The following is a 20,778-nucleotide window of genomic DNA, read 5'->3' on the forward strand; positions in this document are numbered from 1 at the left end:
AGTGAGAAATGGTAAGCCAAGGTGGTCTTTGGCTGGGAGGGTGGGGTACACTGGAGGGAGGGCCATCTAGGGCTCCCTGTGACCCCAAGCCTGGGTAGCTTTAGCTAGAGGGCCTAGCTGCAGAAGTCCTGTAGGAAGGAGGATGCATGCACCCAGCCGGGTATTCAGCTTGGTGTGGTCAGCATGCCTGTGTGCCGGGCTGCAAGCACCGATTGTGGGCTGGGGATCCTTTGTCTAATGGGGACATTTACAAGGGGAAGTGGGAGCTCAGACTAACGTTCTCAGAGGACTCTGGGAGGTTCCTCTAATTCCAGGAGCGTGGAAAGTGTGTCTGTCCCAGGATGGAGCTGGGTTTGGAATGTGAGGACTTGGCTTTACTCTTTCTGCCTATAGCCAGTGGGGTGCAGAATTCCCAGGGGCAGGCTAGGCTGGTGCCAGATCCTCTATCTTATCTGGCCATTGTGACCTGATTGGAGGGCAAGTGTCCAGTGCCAGCGGAAAACAAACCGGTCCACTGAGCCCTGGGACATGCTGTGTGGCTAGGTGGGGTGGAAGGGACTTTTCAAGGGCAAAATGCCCTGCCCCCAACAAAAGACCCAGGTCCCTGATACCTTTGGCACCTGAAGCCTGATCTGGAGGTCCAGGAAGGTGGCCTGCAAGAGCTAGGCTGCAGGGCCGGGAGGATCCGCGCAGGTGCTCAGAAGGAAGGTGCCCCCAGGCTAGTCTCCACCCAACCCAAAGGGACACCTCTCAGAAAATAGGCTCCTGGGCTGAGGGGAATGAGTAAAGCAGGTAGATCTGGAATCAGGGAGTGGACAGTGTCCACCAGGCCAGTCACTATCTGGCCATCTCCTGCTCCTTGTCAGAGGAATCATCCAAAACCCTTACCACAGCAGCGCCCTGCTCAGCTGACCTGCCCCCACCCCACCCTTGCTTCTACCCTTTGGCCCCTGACAGATTCCCCTAGACAGGGGTTGTGGAGAGGCCCCTCCCTATCTCACCTGCTGGGTGGGGAAGCCCTGGGGGACCTTTGACTCTTCATTAGCCTGAAGACTGGTGGAAGGAATGGGTGGCCCGGAGGGAACTCCCATTGCTGAGGTACACATGGTACGAAGGGAGCCACAGCAAGCAACGCGTTCGTTTTATAATGTTCGTTTTATACTGAGGCATGTTTTCAGTTTCAGTTGTTCACATGCAGTCTGCTATGAGACTCCAAGATCAAGGGGGCTGGGAGGCCTTAGGCAAGTCACCTTATCTAAGACTGTTTCCCCACCTGGAAAATGCCCTACAAGCCTCCTGTGGCTGTGTTTTGAAAGCATGCCCGGCCTTTCTTGACAGCCAGCCACCCCAGATGATGGCAGGGCAAGGAAGACTGTTAGGAGTCAGAATGCTCCCCTCAGGTGGAGGGAAACTGGGCCAGCTCTACTTTGTAAGCCACAGGGTGCCAGGTAGCCCGGCCACCCTAAGCCTGTGCCTCCGCTGCCCCCACGTGGCCAGTCAGGTGCAGCTGCTCCCAGAGATGGAGGGTGAGGAACAGAAGTGGGAGCACCAGAGGGACAGAGCTGATGGCCTGACGCTCTCTTCAGAAGGGCATCCCCAAGGGGCCTCTGCTTCCTCAGTGCCCCCTGAGCTTCCTCAACAGAGGGGTGTTCTCCAGCCTCAAGGAGCTGTATCTAACACTAATGCCTTTAAACTCAAGACTGGCTCCAGGAGAAAGGAGGACGGACACTAGGTTGAGGGGCCAGGCTACAATCACTCTGGACCACCTATTGTTCCTGGGTCAAGTTCCCAGGGTCACACCAGCCTGCTTCTGCAGGACAAGAGGACCAAGCTGCCCTTGAGTGGACACTGTGAGGCTGGGGCTCCTGGTAGCTCTTCACACAAACCAAACGGGAAAACCAGGAAAGCTGGTAGGGCCTGGAGCTTCACTCCCAGCCAGGGCAGCACCTCTGGCCTCTAAGGAGAAAGGCCTGTCCACTCCCATCCATGCTCCAGGTCCCCCTGCACCTCCAGCTCCCACCTTCATCCCGACATCTCCCATGGATCCCTGCCCTCCGTTCCAGTTTCCTAGAGTCTGGGTCTGGGTTTGGCTAGGAGGGGAGAAGGGAACTGGCCCTGGCGTCTGCTCAGCCACACCACTAGCTGGAGGGAGGCCACAGCAAGCCCCATCACAGTCTGAAGGGCCTCAAAAGGTGATTCCCAGCCTGGGGCTGGGCCAGGAGCACTCTCCCAGTGCAGGGCTCTGGTCTTTGGAGTGTGTGAGCCCAACACCCTGCTCACACAGAGTGGTTGCCCACAAGGCCCAGCCATCAGCGGGGCTCTGCCGACCTATCTCTGTAAGGCTTCTCTTCCACGTGGCTGGTCTGCTCCAAAAGCCACTGATGCTCGGACTCACTCACTGTCAGTCTGAGGGTCACCTCCTGAAAAACACTGCTCACAGCCACCTACGTGAGCCAGAGAGAACAAAGCCTGCTAAGTTACAGTATTAACACCACCAGGCCCACCACCCAGGTCTAGGCCCCACTCTGCCCAAGGACATCCTTACCTGCTCAAAGTGAAGTTTCTGGAACATCCGGATGCTTGGTTCATTTCCTTGCCCAATTTTAGCCTCAAACTTGGTCAGACCTAGCGTGGTCACTCCTCGCAGAGATGAGACGGGGCAAGTAAGGAGGCGCCTACCCCCACCCCTCCTGTCCCAAGCTGCAGAGGAGGAACCTTCACCTGCCCCCAACCCTCAGACCTGAACAAGGTTCACCCGGGGCCTGGCCACTTCCCGCATTGTCTGCTTACACTTTCTTACCGTAAGACAGCATCGCGAGAACGGCCTCAGTGCCAAGGCCCTTACCCCTGCAGCTGGGCTCTAGGAGAGACAACAGGAGCGGTACTGACGCCATGTGCCAGGCTCCAGTGTGGGCACTTGACAGACACCATCTCATTTAATTCTCAACAACTGAAGTTGCTACTATCATTACCATTCTGCAGACGAGGAAACAGGCACAGAGAAGTGTGAACGGCCTCACAGCTTGCAACCCAGCAACCTGACTTCAAAGCTGACCCCTTTACCTCATGGAGTCAGTATGCTGCCTCATGGGGATAGTCAGTAGTCACTTGGGGGAAACTGAGGACCAAGAAGGAGCAGAAACAGGAGGGCCTCCTCCTGTAATATGACAACATGCTCCAGAGAAGACTTTTTTCTGAGGGTCCCCAGCCCAGCCCAAGTATGGGACTAACCATCCTTGAATCTACCCCAAACCAAGGGTTAAGTTCACACCTAAGCATAAGGAGTAAAGTGATGAGCCTGGGGGTGTACCACCAGGCTGAGGGGGCTAGGTGAGCAGGCTGCCCAGCCAGGCCCTGGGCTCACCACATGGAGCCTCCCAGTGAACCCTGTGAGTGCCCACCCTATGCGGCCTCGGCAGGCTCAGTCAGCAGATCTGAGAGCCAGGAGTCGGGGGAAGGCAGGGCTAGGTGAAACAAACCTGCAATCATGACCTCGATCTCCCCCAAGGTGGGGTCTTCTAGATCCGTGAGGAAGAGGTTCACATCTCCCACCATGCAGCTCTCTTCGGTGGCGCCTGGCTGGGCCTGCCACTTCTCGGCATCCAGCACAATGAAGGTACACTCTGAGGAGGAGGTGACAGGGCTATCACACACACTCCCCAGAGGAGAAAAGAGAGGATGGTACTCCTACCCAAGCCAGAGCACTGCAGAATACCAGCATCTCTGAGTCTGCCAGGAGAAGAGGGGGTCCCAGAGCTTCCTTCAGCTCATTACAAAACTCCAAATCTGCCTCATACAGAAAAAGCTTCTCCAACCAGCAACCAAATTCTCATTGAGCAGGGAACACAGAGGAGGACAGTCACCACACTAGGCTGTGGTGAGGGATGTGAGGGGCAGGGCCTCAATTTACAGCCAGAGCCCCAAATGCTCTACTTTCTCCAAATCCTTCCAAGCCCGATGCAATGGGTGGGGAAGAGGACAGAAGGGTCAGCCACAGGGACTGGCTTCAGGGCCATGAGAATACAGGAGTTCCAGCACCTTCCAGGCTTTTCACAAAGTTTCTGTGGCCAGGGCTGGGAAAGGGAAGGAACCTGGAGACTGACTGTGGAGTCAGCCCTCCCAGTACCAGGGCTAGGGGGAGTGGGGGGCACTCCTCACTGTCTGCATCTTCCCGCCAGCTGCGCTGCATGGCATACTCCTGCTCCAGGGTCAGCGGCTCTGAGGCTGTCAAACGCTGCAGCTCCTCTGATTTCATCCACTCGTGGTACCTGCTGGGACAGAGGGGTGGCCTTAGACATGGAGGACTCATTCAGAGGCATATGTCTGACAGCTTATAATGTCAAGGTCCAGAACCCAACACGGCTAACATAGGGCTCAAAGGAGACCCAAAGGCTTATAGTTGCTCCTAAGGCTGGGGCCACAGGCACAAGACCCAGAAGCAAGCTAGTCTTACACAAGAACAGCAGGAGTCAGTTCTATCTGTCCAACTTCCTATCCTGTATTGGGTCAGTGCGGAGGAGCAGTCCGAAACCAAACATTCTTCAAATTCCGGAAGGGGATGTATATGGCAAGCCGACCTCAACAAAGGCGGCTGGACAGATCCCACAAAGTTAGGGCACCAGGAACCCTCAAACGGAAAACTACAAGTAGAGAATACCCATCTACAGCACCACTATCCCAATCTACCAGACATGTGCCAACTGCCCCCACAGGAATCCCATCATGACCCAGTCCTAGCCTTTCGAATGGGAGATATCACAACTCAGCAGCTCAGACAATGCTAAGGACAAGCTAACATTAAGTCTCCAAGAACTGAACATATTCACTGGCACCAGGGAAACATCACTAATTTACAATTAGGTGAGAAGACAATTTCTTTTTCTCACACGTTTAGTTTACATAAAGCAATTCCTTGCTGAAAGGCCAAAAAGAAAGCTGAGAGAATGAAAGGGAAGAGGATGGGCAGCTCCTCCCAAGGAAGTCACAGTCCCCAGCTTCTATTTGTTTTTCTTTTTCTTTTTTTTTTTTTGAGACAGAGTTTCACTCTTGTTGCCCAGGCTGGAATTACAGGCATGTGCCACCATGCCCAGCTAATTTTTTTGTATTTTTATTAGAGACGGGGTCTCTCCACGTTGGTCAGGCTGGTCTCTCTCTTTTTTTTTTTTTTTTTTTTTTTGAGAGAGTCTCGCTCTGTCACCCAGGCTGGAGTGCAGTGGCGCGATCTCAGCTCACCGTAAGCTCCGCCTCCTGGGTTCACGCCATTCTCCTGCCTCAGCCTCCCGAGTAGCTGAGACTACAGGCGCCCGCCACCACATCCGGCTAATTTTTTTGTATTTTTAGTAGAGACGGGGTTTCACCGTGTTAGCCAGGATGGTTTCGATCTCCTGACCTCATGATCCGCCTGCCTCGGCCACCCAAAGTGCTGGGATTACAGGTGTGAGCCACTGCGCCCAGCCTTTATTTATTTATTTTTTTTTTTGAGACAGAGTCTCGCTCTGTTGCCCAGGCTGGAGTACAGTGGTGTGATCTCGGCTCACCGCAACCTCCACCTCCCTGGTTCAAGTGATTCTCCTGCCTCAGCCTTCCGAGTAGCTGGGATTACAGGTGCCTGGCACCAAGCCCGGCTAATTTTTTGTGTTTTTAGTAGAGATGGCGTTTCATCATGTTGGCCAGGCTGGTCTCGAACTTCTGACCTCATGTTCCACCTGCCTCAGCCTCCCAAAGTGCTGGGATTACAGGCGTAAGCCACCGCACCCGGCCTTTTTTTTTTTTTTTTTTTGAGACAGGTTCTTGCTTGTCACCCAGGCTGGAGTACAGTGGTACAATCACAGCTCACCACAGTCTTCATCTCCTGAGCTCAGGCAATCCTCCTACCTCAGCCTCCTTAGTAGCTGGGACTACAGCTGTGCACCACCATGCCTGGCTAATTTTTGTATTTTTTTGTAGAGACGAGGTCGTGCTACGTTACCCAAGCTGGTCTCAAACTCCTGGGCTCAAGCAATCCTCCTGCCACAGCCTCCCAAAGTCCTGAAATTACAGGCGTGAGCCACGGCACCCAGCCTTTTTCCACCCCCCATACATAATTATTTCTCACAACCAATGTTTCTTCTTAGGGGAAACAGCCCTGAGACTGGGGCTGTACCTTACACAGCTCTGGGTGCTCATACGCACCCCATGTCAAGCGGGAAAGATACCTGGGCACATGCTCCGAGGTGTAGGGTACAAGGACCACCTTCTTCCCCAGCAGCAAGGTGTTCTGATTCAACCTCATGGTAGCAGCCCGCATGCAGACAGGGAGAGCAAAGACTTCAGGACCCTGAATTTCCTCCAACTTTGGGTGGGAGCTCCAGTTTTCCTGCTGGGGTTAAGTTGACTTCCGTCATTCTTTCCTTCTAGACACTTGAGAGAATACAGACTCCAGAATTCTTGCAAGAAAGAGAACCGGGCTGGTTAAGGATAATTAAACAATCCTTGACTCCCACTCCAAGAGGCCAAGCCTGGGCTCCGTTTGTGCCGGTTCCTTCCGTCCACTCCCCAGAACTTCGATTCCTCAAACCCAAGCACCAAGTACCAAGTACCAAAGTATCCCCAGAACTCCCATGACTTGCCCCAGTTCAGGGATTCCAACCCAGAATCAACTTTCAGCCCTGCCTTGAACCTGCTTCCAACCTCTCACCCCGGCGACCACCCCACGGGGCTCTGGCCACTCCCTCCTCCCCGCCCCCGACCACTTCAGGGCAAGGCGGGCTTAGTCTTAGGCCCTCCCATTTGAATGGCGTTCTAGACCACTCTCTTCGACCCTCCAACCACGCGGACCCGGGTACTGCCAAGCTCACACGCACCTACCACCGACGAAATCGTCCACCGCAGAAACGGTAATCCACCTCCTCCAACCAGCCACGTTCCCAGGCCCGGCCGGCTGCTGCCCCTCCCGCATGCGCGTGAGAGTGCGCCCCGCCCACTTCCGCCATGCTGACGGCAGCCGCCAGGCCCCAATCCCGGTCCCGCCCCCGCGAGGTGCCCAATCAGCTCGCGCGAAGAAGGTGGGCTGTGGGGCCGGCGCATGCGCGCTGCGGACGCTGGTGCTGGACAGCTGGCGCCGGCAGCAGCGGACCGGCGGGAGGCGGCGGCTTGGGAACTGGCTGTGCTGCAGGTGTTGGGTCGGGTCGGATCGGATCGGGTCGGGTCGGGTCGGGTCGGGTCGGGTCGGGTCGGGACGGGCGGGAGAGGACGGGACGGGTCGGGATAGGTTGGGGCGGGGCGGGGCGGCACTAGACTCGGGACTCCTCCAGGAGGGGGAGAGAGGGAGAGAGGGAGAGGCTGGGAGTGGGGCTCTTGAGAAAAGAGGGAGCTTTGAGGGTGGGGAACCCTAAGAGAGTAGGTGGGGCCACGGAGTGGAGGCCCCATTAAAAAAAGGAGGCCTTAGGGCCAGGAGTGGGGTTGGAAGGGCAATGTAGGAAAGCCCCCAGCTCCCTGCCCTAGGCAGAGGCGGCAGACAGTTCCTTGGGCTCCCCTGTGTGGTAGTGAGCTCCTGGTTCCTGGAACTAAACGAGGATAACCACCCCAGAGCGTGGAAAGGGGGCTCTTGTGGTGGGTGAGACTTAGTGGTTTTAGAGGCCCCTTAAATCACTTGCACCCCGAGCAGCATTGAAAACATCCGTGCTGGGCACAGAGCAGTGCCCTGCACAGCAAGGGAAAAGTTAGAAGAAACCGTCCAGATTTCTGTCATCCAGGGTGACCCCTCCCTCGGGGGTGAGTCTTGTGACAGATACTGAGGCCCTAAGTGTCTGTGATAAAAAAAACCAGAGGTGGCAGGGGAAGTCTGCAAGCCTCCTCCCACCCCTGTCTCAGTCCATCAGATAGGTGAAGCCTGCTCTTTTGTTTTAAGGAGCTGCAGCAGCCGCCGCCCTTGCACCTAAGGAACCTCTGCTGCCAGCCCTTCCTCACTTTTGGAAATGGCGGGTGAAATTACAGAGACCGGGGAACTCTACTCTTCCTACGTGAGTGTGACTTATAGAACCTTTTGCTCACTTAAGTGTTCCTGGCTTCTAGAAAAGCACATTGCTTCCTGGGGATGGGACTAGTGAGTGTTGCTGCTTGAGCAGACCATAGTGAAAGCAGGATGGGGGAGTCCCATGGGGCAGCAGCTACAGTGCTGCTGTGCTGGCTCAGAATGTAAGTCAGATTTATTCTCTTTTTACGGTGTTTGTCAGAGTGGTCAAGCCAGACAAAATCGCCATGCTGTTTATAATGTTAATCCCGGGCTGGGCACGGTGGCTCACGCCTGTAATCCCAGCACTTTGGGAGGCCAAGGCGGGCAGATCACCTGAGGTCAGGAGTTCAAGACCAGCCTGGCCAACGTGGTAAAATCCTGTCTCTACTAAAAATACAAAATTAGCTGGGCGTGGTGGCACGTGCCTGTAATCCCAGCTACTCGGGAGGCTGAGGCAGGAGAATCGCTTGAACCCGGGAGGCGGACGTTGCAGTGAGCTGAGATCAAGCCATTGCACTCCAGCCTGGGCAAAAAGAGCGAAACTCCGTCTCAAAAATAAAGAATAATGTTCATCTCCAGGCTACCACACTTGCCTGCAGTGCTGCCCTTCAGATGAACAGTGATTGACAGCTGTTGACTCTGGGTTTTGCTCATCTCAGCAGTTGGAAACCTCTTTGGTCTTTACTGAATTTTAAATTGCACAACTTTTATAGTCTTGGATGGCATAAGAAGCAGCGAAAGCATACAGAGACTTCTAATTACAGTTTGGTGGACTCTACAATTAGAACAATTAGAATGATTGATTCTCACTGTCTTAGGTCTGTATTACCTCTGGCTGCCCCCAACACACACTCAATTTATCTTCTCTATGTAACGTATGATTGGTCATAGTTGTTACATCACAGGGCCCTCTTGCCTGGATAAGCAGCCAGAGGGTTGGAATAATCAGGTGGTTGACTCAGGTTGCTACCAACTCTCCCAGGCAAAAGCAGCACTGCCCTAAGTAGCAAGAGTTTTCTAGAACTTGACCTGCCTTCAACAGCTGCCCTGTCTTGTACATAGCTTCCTAGCCTGGGGATCCCTGGTCTGTTTCTGCTAGCTTCACAGACTAGCATTGTGGTGTGATGGACAAGGAAGTGTCTCCAAGACATTTCCTTCACAGCCGGAAGAAAGCCTTCCTGATTCCAGAGTCTTCCTATTGGGCCTGTGCCATTCATGTGTGGCAATAAAGGAGGCTTCTTCACCCATCACCTGTGTAATTTCTCAGGGGAAGTATTTTTTTTTTTTTTTTTGAGACAGAGTTTCACTCTTGTTGCCCAGGCTGGAGTACAATGGTGCAATCTCGGCTCACTGCAACCTCTGCCTCCTGGGTTCAAGCAATTCGCCTGCCCCAGCCTCCCAAGTAGCTGGGACTACAGGCATGCACCACCCCGCCCGGCTAATTTTTTGTATTTAGTAGAGACAGGGTTTCACCATGTTGGTCATGCTGGTCTCGAACTCCTGACCTCAGGTGATCCGCCCGCCTCAGCCTCCCAAAGTGCTGGGATTACAGCCGTGAGCCACTGCGCCCGGCCTCTCAGGGGAAGTCTTTCATGAACCCTGGAATGGAATAAATAGTGTCCCTCTCATTTGTGGAATTATGTAACAGCTCCTAGCTTCCTGCTGTCAGCGATGAAATCTCCATGCTGTCTATTAATATAAAAGTCACCACGGCTCCTGCTTTTTCTTACAATATCTGTAAATTTAGAGATAAGGAGATGAGTCATCCCTGTAACTAAGTTTTGTAAGGAAAACACTTTGATATGTCCCCATTTCTTGTATCTCCAGTTGTTTAAGGGATCCTTTCACATGTCAGCTTGTGCCCACAGGAAATGAGGTAGTTAGGCCTGCAAGCTTCAGTGCGCTCTGCCCGCTTTTGTTCTCCATCTCCTATGTGTTTTATTTCGTTCAGGCTCTTTGTTGCCCAGAGGGCCAGCTCTGGGCATTGGCCATAAACAAGTGCTTGTGTTCTTTTATCCTACTGGTGATGTAGAGAGATGTAGGGAGGAGATGGGGTGGGGTGGGGTGGGGATGATGTGACATCAAACAGGAGGTGTAGTGGTCAGTGTTCTGAGGGGAGAAGACACCTTCTTCCTAAGGGTTCCTTAACTTCCCCGTCCTGGAACAATTCTTGGTCCTCTGTAAGACCAGAAGAGTTTGTTGTCACTGAACCCAGATAAGCTGTGGAACTAACTCGCTGCTGATGCTGGCTGCTCTGACTTCCCCTGCAGGCTCCAGCTCAAGACAGTGTGGGCAGAACTCTGCTCTGGCTGCCTTGGGAAACCAAGACACGGGGCAGGTAATTCATACATGTGCTTCAGCCCATGGTCATTTACAAGACATAGCCTCTCCTTAGCTCTTTATTACCCCATTCATTTTGAGTTCTTTTCCCCTTCAGGAGTTCCAAGGACGTTCACTTTAGCTTGAATTATTCTGCCTAAAATATTTGTAACAAGCAGATGAGCCTCCTAGGTGGCTCAGATGTCACACCCTCTCAAGGATAGTGCTGAACACAGGAACATGATTCAGAGAGGTACATGTCCCCTTAAGGGATCTCAGGATAGGCATGTCTGTTTCCCCATTTATGAGGACCAGGAGTGACGCAGAACTGAAGTGGTTGTTGTGTGATCAAAATACAGGATGCTGTAGGTCACGCCCGACAGAAGGGTCAGCCACTGAGGGTGCCTCTGCCTGCTGGTTCCTGCTGAAGATTGTTGCGGTTGCTTTCGAAGGAGAGAGGCTCGTTTCACACCCTGAAATCCTAGTCATTGCTTCCGCATCTTTGCTGCCTTCTGTTTCCTTTGACAATTGTCAGAGGGGAAGCTGTTGAAAGATACTGGTGACGTCTGCCCCATGCAGGTCATGAGTGAGGCTGCTGGGTGGAGATGAGGCACGTGGGATGCTGCACTGAGCTCTCTAGGACATAGGAGAGCAGGCCAGCCATCTCAGGGAGCAGTGCCTGTGCCTCCTCCAGTGCAGCTACACAGGAAGAGGTGAGAATCGGAGGTAACTCAGTTTAGAATGCATGCATTGGTCTTCATTATCAAGACTGCAGTAGAGCCTATTTCTCAGCTTTCTGCCACTGCTTCCCAGGAGTCTGGCCCACAGAACTGTCCCACGACCAGCAGAAGAGAACGTCTCCTTTCTCTTCCTTCCCCACAACCCCTCCTGACCCAACCTGTGGCTCAGCCCAGATTTGCTTCCTGCCTCTGTCTGCTCCCTGTGATTGGCCCTCACTGATTACCTTTACAGAAGGTAAAGAGGATTGAATGCTCGCCCGGAGTGCCACAGTCCTCAGAAGGCAGAGAAGTCCTACATTACCCTGCAGGATTCCCTGAGCCCCCACTAAACACACAGGGCTTGCTTTGGAACTGAAAAAATTGCAACAAAGCAAGACAACTGCAATTACCCATTTCTGCTCCCAACTGCCAATAGTTTCTCTCTTCATTCATTTCTTTGTAAAGTTCTTAAAGGTTCCTAAGTTTCTTTTGGGAGCATGCTTATTTCATTATACCTCTCTCTACAGCAGTGGTTGTCAACTAGCGGTGATCCTGCCCCCCAGAGGACAGTAGGCAGTGTCTAGAGACATTTTTGATTGTCAGGACAGTACTGGTTGGAGAGAGGTTGTTACTGGCACCTAGTGGGCAAAGGCCAGGGATGCCACTAAACATCCTACAATGCACAGGACAGGTCCCCGTCATGAAAAAAGACCTGGCCCCCAAATTTCCATAGTGCCCAAGCTGAGAAACCCTGATCCACAAGTGACCTTTGACTTTTACATCCCAAGACCTTCAAGCATCCCTGAATTTACAAATGCCTCTTACACTGTTTAGTTTCCCCATAAAACTTTTGCCTAAGAACCATTACTTTCTTTTTTTTTCTTAAGACAGGGTCTCACTGTGTCACCCAGTGAGCAATTACAGCTCACTGCAGCCTTGACTTCCTGGGCTCAGGCGATTTTCCCATCTCAGTCTTCCAAGTAGCTGGGACAGGCACTTGCCACCGTCCCCGGCTAATATTTTTATTTTTTTGTAGAGATAGAGTCTTGCTACATTGCCTAGGCTGGTCTCAAACTGCTGGACTCAAGCCATCCTCCCACCTCAGAAGTGCTGGGATCACAGGCATGAGCTACCACCATACCTAGCCTAGAACTATCACTTTCTTATGCCTCTTTGCTTTCTCTTTACTTCCATTATGGGAACATCATTCTCCATAAAGAAATAAGGTTTTTTTCCCTTCATAAGTATTACTGCTTACAGAAGCGATAAGCAGAGAACAGAGCTGCAGGGAGGGCAGATGTTAGGTTGTCCACTGGGGTCTGTTCTGTTAGTCCCCTGCTTAAAATGCTCCAAAACATCCAACCCCCTGTGCCAAAAGGGCTCTTCCGCAGTCTGACTGCAGCCTCCTCCAGCCCCACCCCTGCCTGGCTTGCTGTGCTTCAGCCACACAGGCCTTCTGAAAGTTCCTCAAGCCTACCTGCCTCTTTCCCACTGTAGGCCCCTGGACTGGGAAGTCTCTCCCTCATCAATTGCCTGGGCAGCACCTTCTCATCCTCCAGCTCCCTTCCTGGGGTATCCACTGTTTCCAATGCTTTCCCACTGTGTCTTCTCACAGTGCCCTGATTGTTTGCTTCATAATGCCTCTCTCAAGCTGTAACCGTAGTTGTTTTCTTCCCAGGCTGGAGTGCAGTGGCATGATCTCGGCTCACTGCAACCTCTGCCTCCCGGGTTCAAGTGATTCTCATGCCTCAGCCTCCCGAGTAGCTGCGATTACAGGCGTGCACCATCATGCCCGGCTAATTTTTTGTATTTTAGTAGAGATGGAGTTTTACTATGTTGCCCAGGCTAGTCTCGAACTCCTCAGCTCAGGCAATACACCCACCTCAGCCTCTCAAAGTGCTAGGATTATAGGCGTGAGCCACCACACCCGGCCTGTAGTTATTTTCTTGTTGTCTGTTTCCTCATCCTTAGAACAAGGGCCATGTCTGTCTGGTTTATCATTGTATCCTCAGCTGCAAGCACAGGGCCCGGTCTGTAGAAGGCTCTTGTTGGTTTTTGAATAAATGAGCAGAACTAGCTAGATGACCCATTCTCACCCTCGTACACATGAGCATGAAAGTACCAGTGATTGAAACTAACCTCAGCAAAAGTAAACATGAGTTATAGACATTCACAGCCACTGTGAAAAGCCAGAACTTCCCATTCAGAAGATCAGCAATGGGCTGTGTGTCCCCTGTCTCACCCAGCTGCTGCCCTCAAAATTATTCTAGCAGCACCACTCTGAGCCAGGACTCCCAAAGGGGAATCATATCATGATGATGATGTGATCCAACCAAGGCATAGGAAGATGATTCAAACTTGTTTTCATCCTTCTGGGATTTGTCTGTGGGATCAAATCGAGATTGCGGGCTGGGCGTGCTGGCTCACTCCTATAATCCCAGCACTTTGAAAGGTCGAGGCGGGCGGATCATCTGAGGTCAGGGGTTTGAGACCAGCCTGACCAACATGGTAAAACGCTGTCTCTACTAAAATTACAAAACTTAGCCAGACATGACAGTGGGTGCCTGTAATCCCAGCTACTCCAGAGGCTTAGGCAGGAGAATCGCTTGAATCCAGGAGGCAAGGTTGCATTGAGCCAAGATCATGCCACTGCACTCCAACTTGGGCAACAGAGCGATACTCCGTCTCAAAAAATAAAAATAAAAATTGAGATTGTGACGTCCAAAACTGGATGATGAAGACTCTCAGACTCACGTCAGAGATAACTCAAGTAGGGTCCAGTGCAATCAGCTGGGTGTTCCCATCTCCAGCCTGTGTGCCAGACACCCTGAGAAATGCAGAGAGAAGTGAGACGCAGCCCACGGCCACAGTGAGCTTCATATTTAGTAACAGGGAAAAGAGAAATATGCCAATATCTGAAACCCAAGAGAGGGCATAAGAAGTGTTGTTGCCACAAGGATTCAAAGACGGGAGGCAGGACAACTTTGGGAGCCTGGGAAGGACTTTGTGGTAGAAGTTGCATTGGAATGGGCCCTGAAGGCTGGGTAGGAGTTGGAGGAGCTGGGGAGGTGGCACAAGAGGGCTTTGGTCCTGTGCCAGGTATTCAGGTACTGCAGGCAGAGCGCTTTCCTTTCCACAGGGTGGCCTCCCTTTTGTCCTGCTCTCAAATGTCCAGTTAGCACCTGCTGGGAAGCCTGTCTTCTCTAACCACTGCCCAGCCCCTCCTTCCCCCAGCCAATAGCTCGAAGGCGGGAGTTGGCAATCTCTATTTCTTCATGCTTTTTTTTTTTTTTCATTTTTTGAGACGGAGTCTTGCTCTGTTGCCCAGCCTGGAGTGCAGTGGCGCAATCTTGGCTCACTGCAACCTCCACCTCCTGGGTTCAAGCGATCCCCCTGCCTCAGCCTCCTGAGTAGCTGGGATTACAGGCACACGCCACCGCCCAGCTAATTTTTGCATTTTTAGTAGAGACAGGTTTCACCATGTTGGACATGCTGGTCTCAAACTCCTGACCTCGTGATCCACCCACCTCAGCCTCCCAAAGTGCCAGGATTACAGGCATGAGCCACTGCATCTGTCCTCTTTATGCTTTAAAAAAAAAACAAAATTGACTGAGTCTGGGAGAATGGGCACCAATTTGTGTGTTTCTATCACAAATTCAGCATGTGGCTATCTTAGAAAAGCTTTAAAATAGAGAAAAGCGCATCTTTCTAAGAACAGGAGTGAAAATGAGAAGTGGGTAAGCATTCCCAGAGATGAGGTGTTTGTCTTTTTTAATGATCAGAAACAGGTGGTAAAGCATACGGTAAGTCGCCCAATTTAGCAGAGTACAGGAAGACCAGTTAGGAGTCTACTGCACTAGTCCAGGCCGGAAAGACTCATTTGAATTGTAAATAAGGATAGGAGCCAGAGTTAGCCACAAAAGAAGTTCCAGAAATAAAATCATTAGAACTGTGATCTGGAGGGGAAGGAAGGAGGATGGGGCCACTGATGGGATGTCTAGGTGTAGGTGACTAGCAGGCAGCTAGACTTGAGGTCTGCTGAAAGGTTGATACTAAGAGAAATACACCAGGAAAGGAGGCGTGTGCTTGGTGGAGCCTGCTGATTGCACCAAGAAAGGAAGCAGATGATGCCAAAATAGGGGTGGGCTTCTGGGAGGGAGGATTGGCAGGGGAGGAGGCTGGGGGACTAGAGAGCATCACAGAAGAGGAGGAGCTCAGGTCAGACAGGAAATTCACGGTTGAGATCTTAGAAAGGGAATCATTGTAAACTGTGAGTTGTTTAAAACCTGAAGTCAGTGACCTGAGAAATCACCCTGAAGTTGGGTGAGCAAGTGGGGAGGGAAGAATGGGGAGTGGCTGCTAATGGAAATGGGCTTTTTGGGGGGTGATAAAATGGAATTAGCTGGTGGCGCTGGTCACACAACCTTGTGAATATTACTAAAACCCACTGATGTGTGTACTTTAAATGGGTGGATTTTATGGTATGTGAATTATGTCTCAACTTTTTTTTAAAAAAACCTGAAGTTGGTATGGGGAGAGGAGTGGAGAAAGGGAAGCATGAATATCCATGTCCCAAAGGACAATGGCGAGGACCTTGAGTCACATGCTCAGTGGTCTTGGAAAAGTGGGTGTTTCTTTGAGGTCAGCATTATGCGCTCACCTTTGTGCCAGGTACCCCGCCTATGATGCTCTGTCCCCGGGAAGCCTACAGCCTGGTTGAGTAGAGCGCTAGCATCTGCGATGCAGCTTTAGGAGGAGACGGCAGTGATGACAGCAGGAACAGAGACTGAAACTGAACCCCAGGGCTTGAGTCATCCACATGTTCATGTTTGGTTAACAGGCTCTGTGGTTGCAAGCCTGGCTCCTTAGGCCCCAGGTGTAATTCTCCTGTCCTGCCTCCTTCCCTGTCTACAGTCTGGCCTTCTGGCCTCCACAGTGGTGCCATCACCAGGGTTGTTCCTTGGGAGCTGTTAAGGGGGAGAAGTTGATTAAGTTCCGGGCTTGAATGTCGCCTCTGTCGGTTCCAGGTTGGGCTGGTGTATATGTTTAACCTCATCGTGGGCACAGGCGCGCTCACCATGCCCAAGGCCTTCGCCACTGCCGGGTGGCTTGTCAGCCTCGTCCTGCTGGTGTTCCTGGGCTTCATGAGGTAAGAGGCAGCAGGGACTTTCCCATAGGGGCCAGGAGTGGAGCAGGAGGGAGTCGGCCCAGGAAGCCCGAACATGAGGGCACTGAGGGGGTGGGAAGACACCTGTCTACCCTGTCTCGAGCTCAGTGAGTCCTTGCCAGGGTAGTCAGAGAGGGGACAGTGGTCACAGAGGCCTCCTGGTGGCTTGTGTTAGTGGAGCGGTTGCACAGCCCTGATCAGATAAAAACCTGGACATCCACTAGGCTTTGGAATGTTTCACGTGATGCTGGCCTATTTCTTCCCTGGCAGATTTACCTCCCCTGCTATTAAATGTGTGCTTTATTAACATTACCATCAAGTTTTGCTGTCTGAGAAAATACCACCCAGCCACAGAAAAAAGATCTAACAAACATTTAAGGTGACATGGGAAATCAGTTTGGAATTTAGAATTTACTTAAGGTAATTCATGAAGTAGGTGGTAAACACATGCCTGGGTACGTGATCAAGCGTGGCACTCGCCTGCCGTGTACCTCCCCAGGTCTTCAGGGACACCTACTCCTTGAGCCAGGTGTGTGGGCCTTACCAGCCGGTGCTTCAGGGAGGGTGGGTTCCACCTGAGGCTCTTCTCGGGGATTCCCACACACGTAGGGACTAGTCTGAAGTTGTCAGCAACTGCTCCAGGCCAGGAAGGGGTTTAGGACTAGGCATTTCCATCCTCGCAACCGGGTAGGAATCCACAAGCTGCAAAAAAGAGATGGGAAGGAGCACCTGGAAACACCTCCCCTGAGAGGCGACCCTGCCCCATCTGTGCACCGAGCACCCTTCTGGGTACTGAGGGGGCCTCACCACAAAGATCCGTGCCTGTGCAGACTTGACTTTATGTTGTGGGGAGACAGACAGTGAGCAGTGAAGATAATAAATGGGTAAATTGAAGAGTGAGCTGGAAGGCAGTGAGTGCTGTGGAAAGAGGAAGGCATAACAGGGCGAGGGGACTAGGATGCCGGGTGAAGCAGGGTTAGGAAGGGCTGCATCTAAGCGAGGATCTGAAGGGGGAGGGAGTGGGTGCGGGTGGAAGGATGAGACGGAGCTTAGTAGTTGGAGCAAACTAAGATGTACAAGAAGCTGAATGGGATAGGAAAACACCCATGGTTTTCAGTTTCTTCATGCATTTCTTTTGGAGAGTTTTGAGGGTGAATCTTGGGGCACTATCGGTTCATTATCTACTGTGAGCCCTGGCAGCCAAGAGCTCTAGAAGTCCTTGTCCTTACATGACTCTGCTGTCCCCTTTAAAGGACCTTCAGCACAGGCAGCCATCGAATGGGAAGTGATCATTCCGGGCTCCCAGGCAGGGGGTACCACACCCCGCTCCTTGCTCAACCCATTTGTGTTTGAACGTGATCAATGAGTTGGCCTTGCGCAACCATGAGAAGTCTCTTTATGCCTTAATTAAGATTGATTTTAATTTCACGTCCAAAAAGAAGGGTAAATCCAAAGCCCTTAAAACGGTCACTTAGGCAAGATAATGAGAAACCTTTCTAGGAGGTGCTGAGGCTATTGGAATGGGGGTTTCAGAGCTGGCTGCTCCCCCAGAGTGGGAGTGAGTGTGGGTTTAACTGGTGTGGGGCCAAGCGACCCCTCTGCCTCCTGCCACCTGACGTCGGGGCGAGCAGTCAGCCCCCCAGCCCTTGTCAACACTCTGGGAGAGGCAGGGGTGAGTCTGGTGGCAGAGCTGTCCTGGACTCAGGAAAGCAGGAGATGAATGTTCGTCCCACGCTGTTCCACGGCAGAGATGGATTCATACCTCAGGTTTTATTAGCAGGAAGGCAGCCCACTTTTGTATCCTCCATTAACAAAAGCATTCATGCATTCCAGCTGTCATCTAGGTCTCTCAAGTTTCCTTTTTTTTTTTTTTCTGAGACAGAATCTCGCTCTGTCACCCAGGCTGGAGTGCAGTGGCACAATCTCGGCTCACTGCAACCTCTGCCTCCTGGATTCAAGCAATTCTCCTGCCTCGGCCTCCCAAGTAGCTGGGATTACAGGCATGTGCCACCATGCCCGGCTAATTTTTTTGTATTTTTAGTAGAGACGAGGTTTCACCATATTGGCCAGGCTGGTCTTGATCTCCTCACCTTGTGATCCACCCACCTCGACCTCCCAAAGTGCTGGGATTACAGGCGTGAGCCACCACGCCTGGCCTCAAGTTTCTTTAAGAGGAAAAGAAAAGATGATTTTTCTAATCTAGTCTGACTTCTTGGCAAGCGTCTAATGCCACCTCCCAATCTCCCTTTTGAATTGGTCCATAGAAGTGCAAGCTTATTTTAATATTAGCCAGATTATTTGGAAAGTAAAAAGTACTGCCAAAGAAAAAAGGGATGGATTCCGGAGCAAAGTGCCCATTTCCAATTATCGATGCCTGTGCTCCTTCCATGAGTGTATGTAATTGGGAGGTGACCACTTGCCTGTGTCCTTGCAAGGTGACGTGAAAGCTGCCTGCTGTCCTTCCAGAAGCTGGGGGGCCCTTTGTGAACCAGCCTCCCCTCACTGAGAGCGTCCTTTGACATCTGCCCCTGACAGCCCCTCCTGGGTGTGCAGCGCTGCTTGTCCCAGTATCGTTTCTGCCCCCAGCTCCCTCTCTCCTTTGGTTAGTTTCCCTCCCATCACTTAGTTCACGCCCCTCTCTCTCGTGCACCGGAAATACGTTCTCACTAGAGACAGCAACATCAAAGCATGCACACCTTTTTACCAAGTAAAGCCCATCTCTAGGGAACAGCTCTCAGAAAAGAGAATGGTCTGGGCTGGTGGGTCTGGTCAGTTCTTAACAATGGTGTTTTCCTTCTCTCTCTGTCTCCTCCAACCTCCTGTCCACCTTTGGCGCTGGGCACTCGGCCCCCTCAGCTTCGTGACCACCACCTTTGTGATAGAGGCCATGGCTGCGGCCAACGCGCAGCTCCGCTGGAAGAGGATGGAGAACCTCAAGGTGTGTGTGTGTTGCCCTCATCTCTGGGCCATGCCTCTGTTCCATCAGGTACCCAACAGGCGGTCTCAGCAGCCCATTCTTTTCCTCTCAGTGCGTGGCGGGCTCTGTCCACGGCACTGCTCCTGGACCCCAGTCCCAGAGCTGAAGCTTAATAGCCACCTAAAGCTTAAAGCACAAATGGAGCCTCTGCCGCTTTCCTGTCTCAGCCTCAGGCCTCCTACCCCCACCCGCATCCAGCTCAGCTGTTTGAAATCTTTGTACCCAGGAACTGTGCTGTCGCTTCTTCCCAAGTGTGTCTCTGCCACCTATAATGGGGCAGCATAGCTGTGCTAAAAGCTTCCTAAAGATACAGATACCCTGCAGAAAGAAAGAACACAGGGTCCGGTGGGGGAGCTCACGCCTGTAATCCCAGCACTTTGGGAGGCCAAGGCGGGCAGATCACTTGAAGTCAGGAGTTCAAGATCAGCTTGGCCAACATGGTGAAACCTCATCTCTACTAAAAATACAAAAGTTAGCCAGGCATGATGATGTGTGCCTGTAATCCCAGCTACTCAGGAGGCTGAGGCATAAGAATTGCGTGAATCGGGGAGGTGAAGGTTGCAGTGAGCTGAGATTGCGCCACTGCACTCCAGCCTGGGCGACAGAGTGAGATAGCATGGAGTGGCAAGCGTCTCAAAAAAAAAAAAAAAAAAAAAAGAGGCTGGGCACAGTGGCTCATGCCTGTAATCCCAGCACTTTGGGAGGCCGAGGTGGGTGGATCACCTGAGGTCAGGAGTTCAAGACCAGCCTGACCAACATGGTGAAACCCCATCTCTTCTAAAAATATAAAAATTAGCCGGCTGTGGTGGCAAGTGCCTGTAATCCCAGTTACTCGGGAGGCTGAGGCAGGAGACTCGCTTGAACCTCGGAGGCGGAGGTTGCAGTGAGTTGAGATCATGCCATTGCATTCCAGCCCGGGCAACAAGAGCAAAACTTTATCTCAAAAAAAAAAAAAAAAAAGGAAGCAGGTTCGCCATTGTCCCAGGGCTTTTCTGTAGAGTTCCATGCTCTTTTTTTTTTCTTTTTCTCTTTTTTTTTTTTTTTTTTTTTGAGACAGGGTCTTTGCTCTGTCACCCAGGCTGGAGTGCAGTGTTGCAGTCACGGCTCACTGCAGCCTCGATCTCTTGGGCTCAGGTGATCCTCCCATCTCAGCCTCCCAGGTAGCTGGGACTACAGGCACATGACCCCACACCTGGCTAACATTTTGTATTTTTTTTGATGTGCTCCTTTGTTTTCCCTTGTTTTCCTCCCTCCTCCTCGTCCATCCTACCACCTCCCAGGAGGAGGAAGATGACGACTCCTCCACAGCCTCAGACAGCGATGTTCTCATCCGGGACAACTACGAGCGGGCAGAGAAGCGGCCCATCCTGTCTGTGCGTAAGTCTTGGGGTCCTCGCGGGCCCGCACTTCCCTCTGGGCCACAGGGTTCCCTTTCTTCATGGAGAGGGCCCTGGAGAGTCTCCCCGCAGATTCTGGCATTTCCTGCCCCTGGATTCTGAGGCAGGCCCTGTGGTAGACTCAAAAGAGCACAGGGTTTCAGTCCTGGACACAGGCGTGGCCCCTGCTGGCTTGGCCACTACTCAGATTTGCAGCTTGGTAAGTT

General features: G+C 52.2%; 2 protein-coding genes across 14 annotated transcripts in view; one reads left to right on the plus strand and one right to left on the minus strand.

Moving 5' to 3' along the window:
* Positions 1–1,136: 1,136 nt before the first annotated feature.
* Positions 1,137–6,994, minus strand: NAT9 (N-acetyltransferase 9 (putative)). 11 transcript variants are annotated; one of them, XM_054535733.2, is made up of 7 exons: positions 6,843–6,994; positions 6,195–6,355; positions 4,159–4,268; positions 3,480–3,623; positions 2,801–2,860; positions 2,546–2,640; positions 1,137–2,444 (listed from the first exon to the last, which is right to left on the minus strand). In XM_054535733.2, the coding sequence occupies exons 2-7, from the start codon at positions 6,284–6,286 to the stop codon at positions 2,310–2,312; spliced, it is 636 nt and encodes a 211-aa protein (XP_054391708.2). In that variant the 5' UTR covers positions 6,287–6,355; positions 6,843–6,994; the 3' UTR covers positions 1,137–2,309. The 11 variants fall into 11 exon arrangements, with proteins under 11 accessions (XP_054391708.2, XP_024091356.3, XP_002827853.4 ...); XM_024235588.3 differs by having other exon boundaries at positions 4,159–4,271; positions 6,195–6,358; positions 6,843–6,993; XM_002827807.6 differs by having other exon boundaries at positions 6,195–6,358; positions 6,843–6,987.
* Positions 6,995–7,023: 29 nt separating this feature from the next.
* TMEM104 (transmembrane protein 104) overlaps positions 7,024–20,778 on the plus strand; it is a 62,799-nt gene continuing 49,044 nt past the window's right edge. Inside the window, exons 1-5 of one of the 3 annotated variants that reach the window (XM_024234153.3) lie at positions 7,024–7,153; positions 7,889–8,000; positions 16,059–16,180; positions 19,055–19,136; positions 20,456–20,552. In XM_024234153.3, the coding sequence (XP_024089921.1) occupies positions 7,956–8,000; positions 16,059–16,180; positions 19,055–19,136; positions 20,456–20,552 (346 nt within the window). In that variant the 5' untranslated portion in view covers positions 7,024–7,153; positions 7,889–7,955. 3 annotated transcript variants of the gene reach the window in all.

This window comes from Pongo abelii, chromosome 19 (assembly GCF_028885655.2).
Source record: "Pongo abelii isolate AG06213 chromosome 19, NHGRI_mPonAbe1-v2.0_pri, whole genome shotgun sequence".
Lineage (NCBI taxonomy): Eukaryota > Metazoa > Chordata > Mammalia > Primates > Hominidae > Pongo > Pongo abelii.

What these genes read in the sequence shown, in the direction of transcription:
- NAT9 (XM_024235588.3), bottom strand. Translation starts at nt 6,286, where the DNA reads ATGCGGGCTGCTACCATGAGGTTGAATCAGAACACCTTGCTGCTGGGG. An exon ending in TCTCGCGATGCTGTCTTACG is followed by an intron (nt 2,641 to 2,800) that starts GTAAGAAAGTGT and finishes CATCTCTGCGAG; the next exon opens with GAGTGACCACGCTAGGTCTG. An exon ending in AGAAACTTCACTTTGAGCAG is followed by an intron (nt 2,445 to 2,545) that starts GTAAGGATGTCC and finishes TGGCTCACGTAG; the next exon opens with GTGGCTGTGAGCAGTGTTTT.